We start from the raw sequence: 16,648 nt of genomic DNA, 5'->3' as shown, positions 1-16,648 counted from the left end.
AGCAATCTCCACACAATACACCATGATGACAAAGTGAAAACAGGTTTTTAGACATTTTTGCAAATGTATTAAAAATAGACAGGATTACCTTATTTACATAAGTATTCAGACCCTTTGCTATGAGACTCGAAATTGAGCTCAGGTGCATCCTGTTTCCATTGATCATCCTTGAGATGTTTCTACAACTTGATTGGAGTCCACCTGTGGTAAATTCAACTGATTGGACATGATTTGGAAAGGTACACACCTGTCTATATAAGGTCTTACAGTTCACAGTGCATGTCAGAGCAAAAACCAAGCAATGAGGTCGAAGGAATTGTCCGTAGAGCTCCGAGACAGGATTGTGTCGCGACACAGATCTGGGGAAGTGTACCAAAACATTTCTGCATTATTGAAGGTCCCCAAGAACACAGTGGCCTCGATCATTCTTAAATGGAAGAAGTTCAGAACCACCAAGATTCTTCCTAGAGCTGGGAGCCTCGCCAAACTGAGCAATCGGGGGAGAAGGGCCTTGGTCAGGGAGGTGACCAAGAACCCGATGGTCACTCTGACAGAGCTCTAGATTTTCTCTGTGGAGATGAGAGAACCTTCCAGAAGGACAATCATCTCTGCAGCACTCCACCAATCAGGTCTTTATGGTAGAGTGGCCTAGACGGAAGCCACTCCTCAGTAAAAGGCACATAACAGCCCGCTTGGAGTTTGCCAAAAGGCACCTAAAGACTCTCAGACCATGAGAAACAAAATTCTCTGGTCTGATGAAACCAAGTTTGAACTCTTTGGCCTGAATGCCAAGCGTCAAGTCTGGAGGAAACCTGGCACCATCCCTACGGTGAAGCATGGTGGTGGCAGCATCATGCTGTGGGGATGTTTTTCAGCGGCAGGGACTGTGAGACTAGTCAGAATTGAGGCAAAGATGAACGGAGCAAAGGACAGAGAGACCCTTGATGAAAACCTGCTCCAGAAGGACAATGACCTAAGCACACAGCTACGACAAAGCAGGAGTGGCTTCGGGACAACTCTCCAAATGTCCTTGAGTGGCCCAGCCAGAGCCCAGGCCTTAAACCCGAACAAACCTGAAAATAGCTGTGCAGCAACGCTCCCCATCCATCCTGACAGAGCTTGAGAGGATCTGCAGAGAAGAATGGGAGTGACTCCCTAAAAACAGGTGTGCCAAACTCATACCCAAGGAGACTTGATGATGTAATCGCTGCCAAAGGTGCTTCAACAAAGTACTGAGTAAAGGGTCTGAATACTTATGTAAATGTGATATTTCAGTTTTTGTTTTTATAAATTAGCAACAATTTCTAAAATCCTTTTTTTTGCTTTATCATTATGGGCTATTGTGTCTAGATAAATTAGATTATTATAAAAAAAAGAAAAAAAAGTCTGTAATGTAAAAAATGTGGAAAAAGTCAAGGGGTCTGAATACTTTCCGAAGGCACTATATGTAGAGCATGCAAATGTCTTTCTTTCTTTTTCTACACTTTGCTTTTCATTAGTCAGCACCTCTACACATATTTGTGGGTGTGTGTCAGCTAATGCTTTTACTATACAATAATCCTAGAATAAGCCATATAATAAGCAATCTACATTAATTAACAACAAAAGCAACATTACGCAAACGGCTTTCAGTTCTTCAGAGCATACACTGCCCCCTATCTGTTTGGTGTTGTCATTACACAGAGGTCAGGTGTCTAGTTGTCCAGTACTCTGCGGTCAGAGGTCAGGTGTCTAGTGTGGTCCAGTACTCTGAGGTCAGAGGTCAGGTGTCTAGTTGTCCAGTACTTACTACAGGACCAGGGGGACCGGGGGGACCTGGATTACCCTGGAGAAGAACACAACACAAATACAAGAAGTCAGTCAGGAATAAACAGACAATAAGACAAGTATGTTCCCCCAAGTCACCAGCTTTAGTCATATGAATTAATGTCTAGATTAAACATGACAAGTCACCAGCTTTAGTCATATGAATTAATGTCTAGATTAAACATGACAAGTCACCAGCTTTAGTCATATGAATTAATGTCTAGATTAAACATGACAAGTCACCAGCTTTAGTCATATTAATTAATGTCTAGATTAAACATGACAAGTCACCAGCTTTAGTCATATTAATTAATGTCTAGATTAAACATGACAAGTCACCAGCTTTAGTCATATTAATTAATGTCTAGATTAAACATGACAAGTCACCAGCTTTAGTCATATTAATTAATGTCTAGATTAAACATGACAAGTCACCAGCTTTAGTCATATTAATTAATGTCTAGATTAAACATGACAAGTCACCAGCTTTAGTCATATTAATTAATGTCTAGATTAAACATGACAAGTCACCAGTTTTAGTCATATTAATTAATGTCTAGATTAAACATGACAAGTCACTAGCTTTAATCATATTAATTAATGTCTAGATTAAACATGACAAGTCACTAGCTTTAATCATATTAATTCATGTCTAGATTAAACATGACAAGTCACTAGCTTTAATCATATTAATTCATGTCTAGATTAAACATGACAAGTCACCAGCTTTAGTCATATTAATTAATGTCTAGATTAAACATGACAAGTCACTAGCTTTAGTCATATTTATTAATATCTAGATGTGATGGTTGTCATGACACTGCTTGGGATAAAGTAGCTTCTGTAGAATATGTGTGTGTCTATCTGCCTGTCTATGTGTGTGTGTGGTTCTGTGTGTGTATCTGTCTATGTGTGTGTGTGTGTGGCTCTGTGTGTGTATCTGTCTGTGTGTGTGTGTGTGTGTGTGTGTGTGTGTGTGTGTGTGTGTGTGTGTGTGTGTGTGTGTGTGTGTGTGTGTGGTTCTGTGTGTGTATCTGTCTATGTGTGTGTGTGTGTGTATCTGTCTATGTGTGTGTGTGTGTGTGTGTGTGTGTGTGTGTGTGTGTGTGTGTGTGTGTGTGTGTGTGTGTGTGTATCTGTCTATGTGTGTGTGTGTGTGGCTCTGTGTGTGTATCTGTCTATGTGTGTGTGTGTGGTTCTGTGTGTGTATCTGTCTATGTGTGTGTGTGTGTGTGGCTCTGTGTGTGTATCTGTGTGTGTGTGTGTGTGTGTGTGTGTGTGTGTGTGTGAGTGTGGTTCTGTGTGTGTATCTGTCTATGTGTGTGGTTGTGTGTGTACGTACAAGGAATCCATCAGGACCACTGGGGCCGATGTCACCAGGCTTTCCTTTAGGACCTCCAGGACCCTGAGAAGAGAAACAGAACGCAGAGAGACGGGTCAGGAACACAGAGCACATAGAACAGGGTCAGGAACACAGAACACATAGAACAGGGTCAGGAACACATAGAACCGTGTCAGGAACACAGAACACATAGAACCCGGGTCAGATACACAGAACACATAGAAACTTTTAGAACCGGGTCAGGAACACACCAAGTTATCAATTACACCACATATAAATAATGAAATATAGTATATTGATGTCTAGGAATTAGTTGCCTTACAGGTACACCGTCCAGTCCAGGCAAACCAGGAGCTCCCTGTCAGGAGACAAGACCAACTGAGTTAAACAACTGGCCTTGCTGCATTATAAACATACATGTAGATTTAGGGAAGTGAGGGAGGAGACGAGGGAGGCAGGGAGGGTGTTTCAGGTAAGACCGACCTCAATGGATGGCACAGGATGATGTCATAGCAACAACATTATCCCCCTTCCTCTAAACAATCTCCAGGATAGGACGAGAGGAAAGGAGGGGGAGAGGCATGGAGGTCAAACAATTCCTTATAACATTCTTCTGTGTGTGTGTGTGTGTGTGTATACGTTACCCCTTTGGTTCCAACATATACAGGTTCTCCCTTCTGCCCTTGAGGACCCTTAGGCCCCTGAGAGAGAGAGAGACAGAGAGCGAGATTGGTGTGAAACAGGGAAGGGACTCAGGGGGTACCCTAATTTGGTATAGAGCAGACCTAACTCACTCTATTAAATTGATCAAAACAGGAACATTTTACATTTGGCTATAAATGAATAAGGAAATTATTTAAAAAGAGAAAAATATCCTCCTGTGTACTACCTAGAGTATATACCCCCCACTAGAATCCCCATACTTTAATGAAGACAGCTTCTCCATCCTGGAGGAGGAAATCAATAATCTCCGGGCCCAGGGACATGTACTAGTCTGTGGCGACCTAAATGCCAGAACCGGACAAGAACCTGACACCCTGAGCACACAGCGGGACAAACACCTGCCTGGAGGTGACAGCATTCCCTCCCCCATATGCCCCCCTAGACACAACTACAACAACATAACCAACAAAAACGGGTTACAACTCCTGCAGCTCTGTCCCATGCTGGGTATGTACATAGTCAATGGTAGGCTTCGAGGGGACTCCTATGGTAGGTACACCTATAGCTCATCTCTTGGCAGTAGTACTGTAGACTACTTTATCACTGACCTCAACCCAGAGTCTCTTAGAGCGTTCACAGTCAGCCCACTGACACCCCTATTAGATCACAGCAAAATCACACTCTACTTGAACAGAGCAATACTCAATCATGAGACATCAAAGCCAAACGAACTAAATAATATTAAGAAATGCTGTAGTTGGAAGGAAAAAAGTGTGGAAATCTACCCAAAAACTATTAGGAAAAAACAAATTCAATCCCTTCTCGACAATTTCCTGGACATAGTCAATGGTAGGCTTCGAGGGGACTCCTATGGTAGGTACACCTACAGCTCATCTCTTGGCAGTAGTACTGTAGACTACTTTATCACTGACCTCAACCCTCAACTTCGAGGAGATGTAAAATGGCGCCGAAAGAGATGGCTGACTCGCTTCTAGTCCTTAGGAAACTTTGCAGTATTTCGTTTTTTTAATATATTTTTTCTTACATTGTTAACCCATAAAATTGTATGTGTTATAACATACACCTGGGAAGAACTATTGGATATCAGAGCGGCGGTAACAGCATTACGACCAGGTATACGACTTTCCCGAAGCGGATGCTTTGTTCGCACCTCCCAGGGCTATTTAACTGATTTCAGAGGCCGACGCAAAACAACGCCGGCGGTAAAGAGGGATTCGGAGGGGTCTTCTGGTCAGACTTAGGAGGCGCGCACGCCACCCACCGCTTCCAAGTATTTTACTTGCTAATGTTCAGTCCCTGTATAACAAAGTTGGAGAGATCAGGGCTCTCCTTCCAGAGAAACAACAGGGATTGTTACATACTCTGTTTCATGGAAACATGGCTCACTCGGGATATACTGTCGGAGTCGGTCCAGGCATCTGGATTCTCAGTTCATCGTGCTAACAGGAATGAACATCTCCCCGGGAAGAAGAAGGGCGGGGTTGTATGTTTCATGATTAACGACTCATGGTGTAATTGTAATAACATATAGGAACTCAAGTCCTTTTGTTCAACCAACCTAGAACACCTCACAATCAAATGCAGACTGTATTATCTTCCAAGAGAATTATCTTTGGTTATTGTCACAGCCGTGTATATCCCCCCTCAAGCCGATACCACGACTGCCCTCAGGGAAATTCACTGGACTTTATGCAAACTGGAAACCATATATCCAGAGGCAGCATTTATTGTAGCTGGGGACTTTAACAAAGCACATTTGAGGAAAAGGCTACCTAAATTCTATCAGCATATTGACTGTAGCACTGTAGCAAACACTGGACCATTGTTATTCCATCTTCCGGGATGCACACAAGGCCCTCCCCCGCCCTCCTTTCAACAAATCTGAACACGACTCCATTTTGATCCTCCCTTCCTATAGGCAGAAACTCAAACAGGAAGTACCTGTGCTAAGGACTATTCAACGCCTGTCTGACCAATTGGAATCCACGCTTCAAGATTGTTTTGATCACGTGGGCTGGGATATGTTCCGGGTCTTCAGAGAATAATATCGATGTATATACCGAGACGTTTACTGAGTTATCATGAAGCGTATAGGAGATGTTGTACCCACTGTGACTATTAAAACCTACCCTAACCAGAAACTGTGGATAGATGGCAGCATTCGTGCAAAACTGAAAGCGTAAATCACCGCATTTAACCCTGGTAAGGTAACTGGGAATATGGCAGAATACAAACAGAGTAGTGATTCCCTCCACAAGGCAATTAAACAGGCAAAACATCAGCATAGAGACAAAGTGGAGTCACAATTCATCAGACATATGTGGCAGGGTCTACAGACAATCACGGACTACAAAAGGAAAACCAGCCACGTCGTGGAAATTGCTTCCGGACAAGCCAAACACGTTATTTTCCCGCTACCAAGGACTGTGGGCTCTCCATCTCCATGGCCGACATGAGGAACACATTTAAAAATGTTAACCCTCGCAAGGCTGCCGGCCCAGACGGCATCCCTAGGCGCGTCCTCAGAGCATGCGCAGACCAGCTGGCTGCGGTGTTTACGGATATATGCAATCTCTCCCTATCCCAGTCTGTTGTCCCCATATACTTCAAGATGGCCACCATTGTTCCTGTACCGGAGAATGCAAAGGTAACTGAACCAAATGCTTATCGCTCCTTAGCACTCACTTCTGTCATCATGAAGTGCTTTGAGAGACTAGTCAAGGATCATATCACCACCACCTTACCTGTCACCCTAGACCCACTTAAATTTGATTATAGCCCCAATAGGTCCACAGACGATGCAATCGCCATTGCACTGCACACTGCCCTATCCCATCTGGACAAGAGGAATAACTAAGTCAGAATGCTGTTCATTGACTATAGCTCAGCATTCAACACCAAAGTACCCTCCAAACTGATCATTAAGCTCGAGGCCCTGGGTCTGAAACCCACCCTGTGCAGCAGATACTACAGTAGGTACACCTATAGCTCATCTCTTGACAGTAGTACTGTAGACTAATTTATCACTGACCTCAACCCAGAGTCTCCCAGAGCGTTCACAGTCAGCCCACTGACACCCCTATCAGATCACAGCAAAATCACAGTCTACATGAACAGAGCAATACTCAACCATGAGGCATCAAAGCCAAAATAACTGAATTATTTTAAGAAATGCTATAGATATAAGGAAAATACTTTCTGGAAAAATCATTTCACTGTAATATTGAAGGTGTAAATTTGGCAGTGGAAACCCTAAACAGTATTTTTGACCTCTCAGCTTCCCTATCAAATCTAAAAATTTTGAACGCAAAACCGACGAAAATTCACAACAATGACAAATGGTTTGATGAAGAATGCAAAAACCTCAGAAAGAAATTGAGAAACCTATCCAATCAAAAACAGAGACCCAGAATACCTTAGACTACGCCTTTACTATGGTGAATAACTATAAAACATTACAGAAATACCCTAAGGAAAAAGAAGGAACAGCACGTCAGAAATCAGCTCAATGTAATTGAAGAATCCATAGACTCTAACCACTTCTGGGAAAATCGGGAAAACACTAAACAAACAACAACACGAAGAGTTATGTATCCAAAATGCAGATGTTTGGGTAAACCACTTCTCCAATATTTTTGGCACTATAACAAAGAAGAAACAGCTAAAAAACATGTATTAACAAATACAAATCTTAGAATCAACTATTAAAGACTAGGAAAACCCACTGGATTTTCCAATTACATTAAATGAACTACAGGACCAAATACAAACCCTCCAACCCAAAAAGGCCTGCGGTGTTGATGGTATCCTCAATGAAATTATACAATATACAGACCACAAATTACAATTGTCTATACTTAAACTCTTTAACATCCTCCTTAGCTCTGGCATCTTCCCCAATATTTGGGACCAAGGACCGATCACCCCAATCCACAAAAGTGGAGACAAATTTGACTCCAATAACTACAGTGGGATATGCCTCAACAGCAACCTTGGGAAAATGCTATGCATTATAATTAACAGCATACTCTAATATTTCCACAGTGAAAACAATGTACTGAGCAACTGTCAAATAGATTTTTTACCAAATTACCGTAAGACAGACCACATTCACCCTGCACACCCTAATTGACAAACAAACAAACCAAAACAAAGGCAAAGTATCTCATGCTTTGTTGATTTCAAAAAAGCCTTTGACTCAATTTGGCATGAGGGGCTGCAATACAAATTGATAAAAAGTGGTGTTGAGGGAAAAACATACAACGTCAAATCCATGTAAACAAACAACAAGTGTGTAGTTAAATTGGCAAAAATACACACATTTCTTTCCACAGGGCCGTGGGGTGAGACAGGGATGCAGCTCAAGCCCCACCCACTTCAACATATATATCAACGAATTGGCGAGGGCACTAGAACAGTCTGCAGCACCCGGTCTCACCCTACTAGAATCTGAAGTCAAAAGACTACTGTTTGCTGATGATCTGGTTATTCTGTCCCTAACCAAGGAGGGCCTACAGCAGCACCTAGATCTTCTGCACAGATTCTTTCAGACCTGGACCCTGACAGTAAATCTCAGTAAAAAATAATGGTGTTCCAAAAAAGGTCCAGTCACCAGGCCCACAAATACCATCTAGACACAGTTGCCCTAAAGCACACAAAAAACTACACATACCTCAGCCTAAACATCAGCACCACAGGTAACTTCCACAAAGCTGTGAACTATCTGAGAGACAAGGCAAGAAGGGCCTTCTATGCCATCAAAAGGAACATAAAATGTGACATCCCAATTAGGATCTACAAAAAATACTTGATTCAGTTATAGAACCCATTGCCCTTTATTGATCTGAGGTCTGGTGTCCGCCCACCAACCAATAATTCACAAATTGGGACAAACACCAAATTGAGACTCTGCAGGCAGATTCTGCTAAAATATTATCCGCCTACAACATAAAACTCCAAATGATGCATGCCGAGTAGAATTAGGCCGATACCCACTAATTATCAAAATCCAGAAAAGAAACGTTAAATTCTACAACCACTTAAAAGGAAGCGATTCCCAAACCTTCCATAACAAAGCCATCACCTACAGAGATATGAACCTGGAGAAGAGTCCCCTAATCAAGCTGGTCCTGGGGCTCTGTTCAAAAACACGAACAGACCCCACAGAGCCCCAGGACAGCAACACAATTAGACCCAACCAAATCATGAGAAAACAAAAAGAGAATTACTTGACACATTGGAAATAATTAACATAAAAACAGAGCAAACTGGAATGCTATTTGGCCCTAAACAGAGAGGTCACAGTGGCAGAATACCTGCCCACTGTGACTGACCCAAATTTAAGGAAAGCTTTGACTATGTACAGACTCAGTGAGCATAGGCTTGCTATTGAGAAAGATCGCCGTAGGCAGACCTGGCTCTCAAGAGAATACAGGCTATGTGCACACTACCCACAAAATGAGGTGAAAACTGAGCTGCACTTCCTAACCACATGCCAAATGAATGATAATATTAGAAACACATATTTCCCTCAGATTACACAGACACACAAAGAATTAGAAAACAAACCCAATCTTGATAAACTCCCATATCTACTGGGTCTTTATTCTTTTGGAACTTATGTGACTAATGTTTACTGTGCATTTTTATTGTTAATTTCACTTTTGTATATTATCTAGTTCACTTGCTTTGGCAATGTTAACGTATGTTTCCCATGACAATAAAGCTCTTAGAGAGAGAGAGAGAGAGAGAGATATATATATATATATATTGAAGCCAGTAACAGCCGGCTCACACTATGCAGAGTTGCCCCTCAGTCAGCAACCATTTGGTTACCAGGCCACCGTTGTAACCGTGTGGCTACTACCCGTTGCTAGACAACTGACTCTTGTCACAGTGACATTGGTACTGATGTTGATGATTGATGTTACTTACAGAGAATCCAGTTAGGTCCAACAAACACTAAACTACATGACTCTTATTACAGAACCGATATTCTACAATAACGTTAATATCGGACATTTAGCAGACGCTTTTATCCAAAGCCACTTACAGTCATACGTAAATACACATTACGTAGGGTAGTCCCAGGATTCAAACCCACTATCCTGGTGTCGCAAGTTCAGTGCTCTACAGAGGACCACCAATGTTGCATTCCCGGTTAAAGGAAGCGGGTTATTTTTAGCTATTGTAAAGAGAAACTCGACCGTATAAAGCATTAACATCACAAAGAGGTTTATTTCCAACATGACAGCAGATACAACATAGCCGGTTCAAGCTGAGTCCATCTGCACCCTCTCAAAGGAAGCACACCTGAATACCTGGGCCAACAACCAATGAGGGCCTGTCCATTAAAGTATGCGCATCCAATCAGATACATATTTCCAATGTCACACACTGAGCATGTGCATACCCTTTTAACCAGGTGTGCATAATAACATGGTGCTTATCTCTAGAACACTACAACCTACATGTACAGATGATGATAATAGTAGATAATAGACAGTGTAGAGGTTACTCACAGGGAGTCCTGAAGCTCCAGGTATTCCTCCGTCTAGAGCTCTGGGACCCGGGTCTCCCTGGGTACCGTTACATCCATCAAACCCTGGTAGACCCCTGCCACCGTCCTGACCTGGGTGACCCTGGGGTGAGAGAGAAACGGTTAGGTTGTGTGTGTGTGTGTGTTTTATTTGTTTTATTTCACCTTTATTTAACCAGGTAGGCAAGTTGAGAACAAGTTCTCATTTACAATTGCGACCTAGCCAAGATAAAGCAAAGCAGTTTGACACATACAACAACACAGAGTTACACATGGAGTAAAACAAACATACAGTCAATAATTCAGTAGAAAAACAAGTATATACAATGTGAGCAAATGAGGTGAGATAAGGGAGGTAAAGGCAAAAAAAGGCCATGGTGGCAAAGTAAATACAATATAGCAAGTAAAACACTGGAATGGTAGATTTGCAGTGGAAGAATGTGCAAAGTAGAGATATAAATAATGGGGTGCAAAGGAGCAAAATAAATAAATAAATACAGTAAGGGGAGAGGTAGTTCTTTGGGCTAAATTATAGATGGGCTATGTACAGATGCAGTAATCTGTGAGCTGCTCTGACAGCTGGTGCTTAAAGCTAGTGAGGGAGATAAGTGTTTCCAGTTTCAGAGATTCTTGTAGTTCGTTCCAGTCATTGGCAGCAGAGAACTGGAAGGAGAGGCGGCCAAATGAAGAATTGGTTTTGGGGGTGACCAGAGAGATATACCTGCTGGAGCGCGTGCTACAGGTGGGTGCTGCTATGGTGACCAGCGAGCAGAGATAAGGGGGGACTTTACCTAGCAGGGTCTTGTAGATGACCTGGAGCCAGTGGGTTTGGCGACGAGTATGAAGCGAGGGCCAGCCAACGAGAGCGTACAGGTCGCAGTGGTGGGTAGTATATGGGGCTTTGGTGACAAAATGGATGGCACTGTGATAGACTGCATCCAATTTATTGAGTAGGGTATTGGAGGCTATTTTGTAAATGACATCGCCGAAGTCGAGGATCGGTAGGATGGTCAGTTTTACAAGGGTATGTTTGGCAGCATGAGTGAAGGATGCTTTGTTGCAAAATACGAAGCCAATTCTAGATTTAACTTTGGATTGGAGATGTTTCATGTGAGTCTGGAAGAAAAGTTTACAGTCTAACCAGACACCTAGGTATTTGTAGTTGTCCACATATTCTAAGTCAGAACCGTCCAGAGTAGTGATGTTGGACGGACAGGCGGGCAGGTGCAGGCAGCGATCGGTTGAAGAGCATGCATTTAGTTGTACTTGTAATTAAGAGCAATTGGAGGCCACGGAAGGAGAGTTGTATGGCATTGAAGCTCGTCTGGAGAGTTGTTAACACAGTGTCCAAAGAAGGGCCGGAAGTATATAGAATGCTGTCGTCTGCGTAGAGGTGGATCAGAGACTCACCAGCAGCAAGAGCGACATCATTGATGTATACAGAGAAGAGAGTCGGTCCTAGAATTGAACCCTGTGGCACCCCCATAGAGACTGCCAGAGGCCCGGACAACAGGCCCTCCGATTTGACACACTGAACTCTATCAGAGAAGTAGTTGGTGAACCAGGCGAGGCAATCATTTGAGAAACCAAGGCTATCGAGTCTGCCGATGAGGATGTGGTGATTGACAGAGTCGAAATCCTTTGCCAGGTCAATCACTACGGCTGCACAGTATTGTTTCGTATCGATGGCGGTTAGGATATCGTTTAGGACCTCGAGCGTGCCTGAGGTGCACCCATGACCAGCTCTGAAACCAGATTGCATAGCGGAGAAGGTATGGTGGGATTCGAAATGGTCAGTAATCTGTTTGTTGACTTGGCTTTCGAAGACCTTAGAAAGGCAGGGTAGGATAGATATAGGTCTGTAGCAGTTTGGGTCAAGAGTGTCCCCCCCTTTGAAGAGGGGGATGACTGCAGCTGCTTTCCAATCTTTGGGAATCTCAGACGACACGAAAGAGAGGTTGAACAGGCTAGTAATAGGGGTTGCAACAATTTCGGCAGATCATTTTAGAAAGAAAGGGTCCAGATTGTCTAGCCCGGCTGATTTGTAGGGGTCCAGATTTTGCAGCTCTTTCAGAACATCAGCTGACTGGATTTGGGTGAAGGAGAAATGGGGAAGGCTTGGGCGAGTTGCTGTGGGGGGTGCAGTGCTGTTGACTGTGGTAAGGGTAGCCAGGTGGAAAGCATGGCCAGCCGTAGAAAAATGCTTATTGAAATTCTCAATTATAGTGGATTTATCGGTGGTGACAGTGTTTCCTGTCCTCAGTGCAGTGGGCAGCTGGGAGGAGGTGTTCTTATTCTCCATAGACTTTACAGTGTCCCAGAACTTTTTTGAGTTTGTGTTGCAGGAAGTAAATTTCTGCTTGAAAAAGCTAGCCTTGGCTTTTCTAACTGCCTGTGTATATTGGTTTCTAGCTTCCCTGAAAAGTTGCATATCACGGGGGCTGTTCGATGCTAATGCAGAACGCCATAGGATGTTTTTGTGTTGGTTAAGAGCAGTCAGGTCTGGAGAGAACCAAGGGCTATATCTGTTCCTGGTTCTAAATTTCTTTAATGGGGCATGCTTATTTAAGATGGTGAGGAAGGCATTTAAAAAAAATAACCAGGCATCCTCTACTGACGGGATGAGATCAATATCCTTCCAGGATACCCCGGCCAGGTCGATTAGAAAAGCCTGCTCGCTGAAGTGTTTCAGGGAGCGTTTGACAGTGATGAGTGGAGGTCGTTTCACAGCTGACCCATTACGGATGCAGGCAATGAGGCAATGATTGCTGAGATCTTGTTTGAAAACAGCAGAGGTGTATTTTGAGGGCAAGTTGGTTAGGATGATATCTATGAGGGTGCCCATGTTTACGGCTTTGGGGTGGTACCTGGTAGGTTCATTGATAATTTGTGTGAGATTGAGGGCATCAAGCTTAGATTGTAGGATGGCTGGGGTGTTAAGCATGTTCCAGTTTAGGTCGCCTAGCCGAACGAGCTCTGAAGATAGATGGGGGGCAATCAGTTCACATATGGTGTCCAGAGCACAGCTGGGTGCAGAGGGTGGTCTATAGCAGGCGGCAACGGTGAGAAACTTGTTTTCAGAGAGGTGGATTTTTAAAAGTAGAAGTTCAAATTGCTTGGGTACAGACCTGGATAGTAGGACAGAACTCTGCAGGCTATCTTTGCAGTAGATTGCAACACCGCCCCCTTTGGCCGTTCTATCTTGTCTGAAAATGTTGTAGTTAGGAATGGAGATATCAGAGTTTTTGGTGGTCTTCCTAAGCCAGGATTCAGACACGGCTAGAACATCCAGGTTAGCAGAGTGTGCTAAAGCAGTGAATAAAACAAACTTAGGTAGGAGGCTTCTAATGTTAACATGCATGAAACCAAGGCTATTACGGTTACAGAAGTCATCAAAAGAGAGCACCTGGGGAACAGGAGTGGAGCTAGGCACTGCAGGGCCTGGATTCACCTCTACATCACCAGAGGAACAGAGGAGGAGTAGGATAAGGGTACGGCTAAAAGCTATGAGAATTGGTCATCTAGAACGTCCGGAACAGAGAGTAAAAGGAGGTTTCTGGGGGCGATAAAATAGCTTCAAGGTATAATGTACAGACAAAGGTATGGTAGGATGTGAATACAGTGGAGGTAAACCTAGGTATTGAGTGATGATGAGAGAGATATTGTCTCTAGAAACATCATTGAAACCAGGTGATGTCATCGCATGTGTAGGTGGTGGAACTGAAAGGTTGGATAAGGTATAGTGAGCAGGGCTAGAGGCTCTACAGTGAAATAAGCCAATAAACACTAACCAGAACAGCAATGGACAAGGCATATTGACATTAAGGAGAGGCATGCTTAGTCGAATAAGGGTCCAGTGAGTAGTGAGGTTGGTTGGGGTAACAGCGATTCAGACAGCTAGCTGAGCCATCGGTAGCAAGCTAGCATAGGATGGAAGTCTGATTTTAGCCACCTTGTGCGTTTCCGACGGTAGATTAGTGGGGTTCCGTGTGGTAGAGGGGATCAATCCAATTGGCAAAATAGATATAGTTATAGTGACCCAAGAAAAATAGTCCGATAGATAGACCTATTCAGATAGCAGCCGATAAGACAGCTAACGATTAGCGGGCCGCAGATGGGCGTTCAGGTTACGTCGCGACGGAGGTGCCAGTTGGATAACTCCCTCGGGCAGATAACGTCGGTAGTCCAGTCGTGAAGGCCCGGTGGGGCTCCGCATCGGCAGTAAAACGGGTCTGGATAGGTGATTGTAGCCCAGGGGTGGCTAATGGAACTCTTCAGCTGGCTAGCTCTGGAATAATTGATTTTTGCTCTGGGATCGACGTAAGCCAATAGTCACACGGATAGCAGCTAGCTAGCTGCGAGATCCATGTGTAAATGTCCAGAGCTTGCAGTTGAAATCCGGGGATATGGAGAGAAAAATAGGTCCGGTATGTTCTGGTCTGAGTCGCGTTGGCCATAGCTTTTCGAGCTAAAGGATAGCTGATGACCACAAACCGTGGTTAGCTGAATACCAACGTTAGCCAGTAAACTGGCTAGCTTCTGGCTAGCTTCTGGCTAGCTTCTGGCTAGCTTCTATTGTGGATTTCAGATTTTAGGTAAATAATATTTTTATTTTTTTAAATTGGTGAGGCGGGTTGCAGGAGAGTGTTTTGAAGTTGAGTTTTTGGAAAAGAAAATATATAAAAGATATGCGAAGAAAGATGGGGACACGGGACACGACAACACGAGGACAAAGGACGTCTGACTGCTATGCCATCTTGGGACAAATTGTGTGTGTGTGTGTGTGTGTGTGTGTGCTACAATACTCACTGGGACTCCGTCGTTTCCTGGGAACCCTGGTACGCCCATGGGCCCCTTGTCTCCTTTCAGCCCAGAGGTGCCCATGCGTCCGATGTGGCCCTTCTCTCCTTTTTGCCCTAAAGGCCCTTGGTCGCCTGTGAACCCCTCTGGTCCACCGGGTCCTACTGGCCCCAATGCCCCTGGACGCCCCTGGAGAGAGGGAAGAGGAGGAGGCAGACATGGTGACACAATTCTTAAAAAGTTATTTAAAAATATTGAGTCTTTAAGCCTTTGAAAGTCAAAGTTGAATGCTTCGGGGAGGAGGAGAGGGACCCCTGACTAACACTTAGACTATGTATAGTAAAATATAGTCCTGGAAAAACGCCTCACTCTCTCGCTCATTGGCTGGATGTCCTTTGGGTGGTGGACCATTCTTGATACACACAGGAAACTGTTCAGTGTGAAAAACCCAGCAGCGTTGCAGTTCTTGACACACTCAAACCGGTGCCCCTGGCACTTGCTACCATACCCTCTTCAAAGGCACTTAAATATTTTGTCTTGCCCATTCACCCTCTGAATGGCACACATACACAATCCATGTCTCAATTGTCTCAAGGCTTAAAAAGTATTATTTAATCTGTCTCCTCCCCTTCTTCTATACTGATTGAAATAGATTTAACAAGTGACATCAATAAGGGACCGTAACTTTCACCTGGATTCACCTGGTCAATCTGTCATGGAAAGAGCAGGTGTTCTTAATGTTTTGTACACTCAGTGTATATCTCAGTGTCTTTCTCTCCTCATCTTTGAACATATTTATACATTTTCCAACCTCATATGAATCTTAGGAAAACCTCTGAACACACAAACACGTTGATTCGACGTCATCTCTCCAATTCAAAGCAGCAGTCCTCAATTACACTCTCTGTTGGATGTGCTGAGGGAGTTGACCAGGAAGGAACATCCTCAGACACATTTTTATTTGGGGGGGGGGGGGGGGGTTGATAGTGTGTGAGAGAAAGAGAGAGAGAGACATAGAGAGAGGTATGACAGAGAGAGTGTGTGTGTGTTTGTGTCTGTGTGTATGCGTGAAGGGGATAGTACCAGTGAGAAAGAGAGAGAGAGGAATGACAGAGAGTGTGTCTGTGTCTGTGTGTATGCGTGAAGGGGAGACTACCAGAAAGAGAGACAGAGAGGAATGACAGAGAGTGTGTCTGTGTGTATGCGTGAAGGGGAGACTACCAGAAAGAGAGACAGAGAGGAATGACAGAGAGTGTGTCTGTGTGTATGTGTGAAGGGGAGACTACCAGAAAGAGAGACAGAGAGTGTGTCTGTGTGTATGCGTGAAGGGGAGACTACCAGAAAGAGAGACAGAGAGTGTGTCTGTGTGTATGTGTGAAGGGGAGACTACCAGAAAGAGAGACAGAGAGTGTGTCTGTGTGTATGTGTGAAGGGGAGACTACCAGAAAGAGAGACAGAGAGTGTGTCTGTGTGTATGT

At 43.8% G+C, this 16,648-nt stretch overlaps 1 protein-coding gene across 1 annotated transcript in view; it reads right to left on the bottom strand.

Annotated features, from left to right (window-relative positions):
* Nucleotides 1-6,286, bottom strand: part of LOC120030511 (collagen alpha-2(IV) chain-like) — a 50,218-nt gene extending 43,932 nt beyond the window's left edge. Inside the window, exons 1-3 of the mRNA XM_038975919.1 lie at nt 6,251-6,286; nt 3,149-3,211; nt 1,790-1,825 (exon numbers count right to left, since the gene is read on the bottom strand). Coding sequence (XP_038831847.1) covers nt 1,790-1,825; nt 3,149-3,211; nt 6,251-6,286 — 135 coding nt within the window. The remainder of the gene's footprint in view (nt 1-1,789; nt 1,826-3,148; nt 3,212-6,250) is intronic.
* Between the last annotated feature and the right edge of the window lie 10,362 nt (nt 6,287-16,648).

This window comes from Salvelinus namaycush, chromosome 36, assembly GCF_016432855.1.
Source record: "Salvelinus namaycush isolate Seneca chromosome 36, SaNama_1.0, whole genome shotgun sequence".
Taxonomy (NCBI): domain Eukaryota; kingdom Metazoa; phylum Chordata; class Actinopteri; order Salmoniformes; family Salmonidae; genus Salvelinus; species Salvelinus namaycush.
This window is presented reverse-complemented; position numbering and strand designations above follow the sequence as displayed.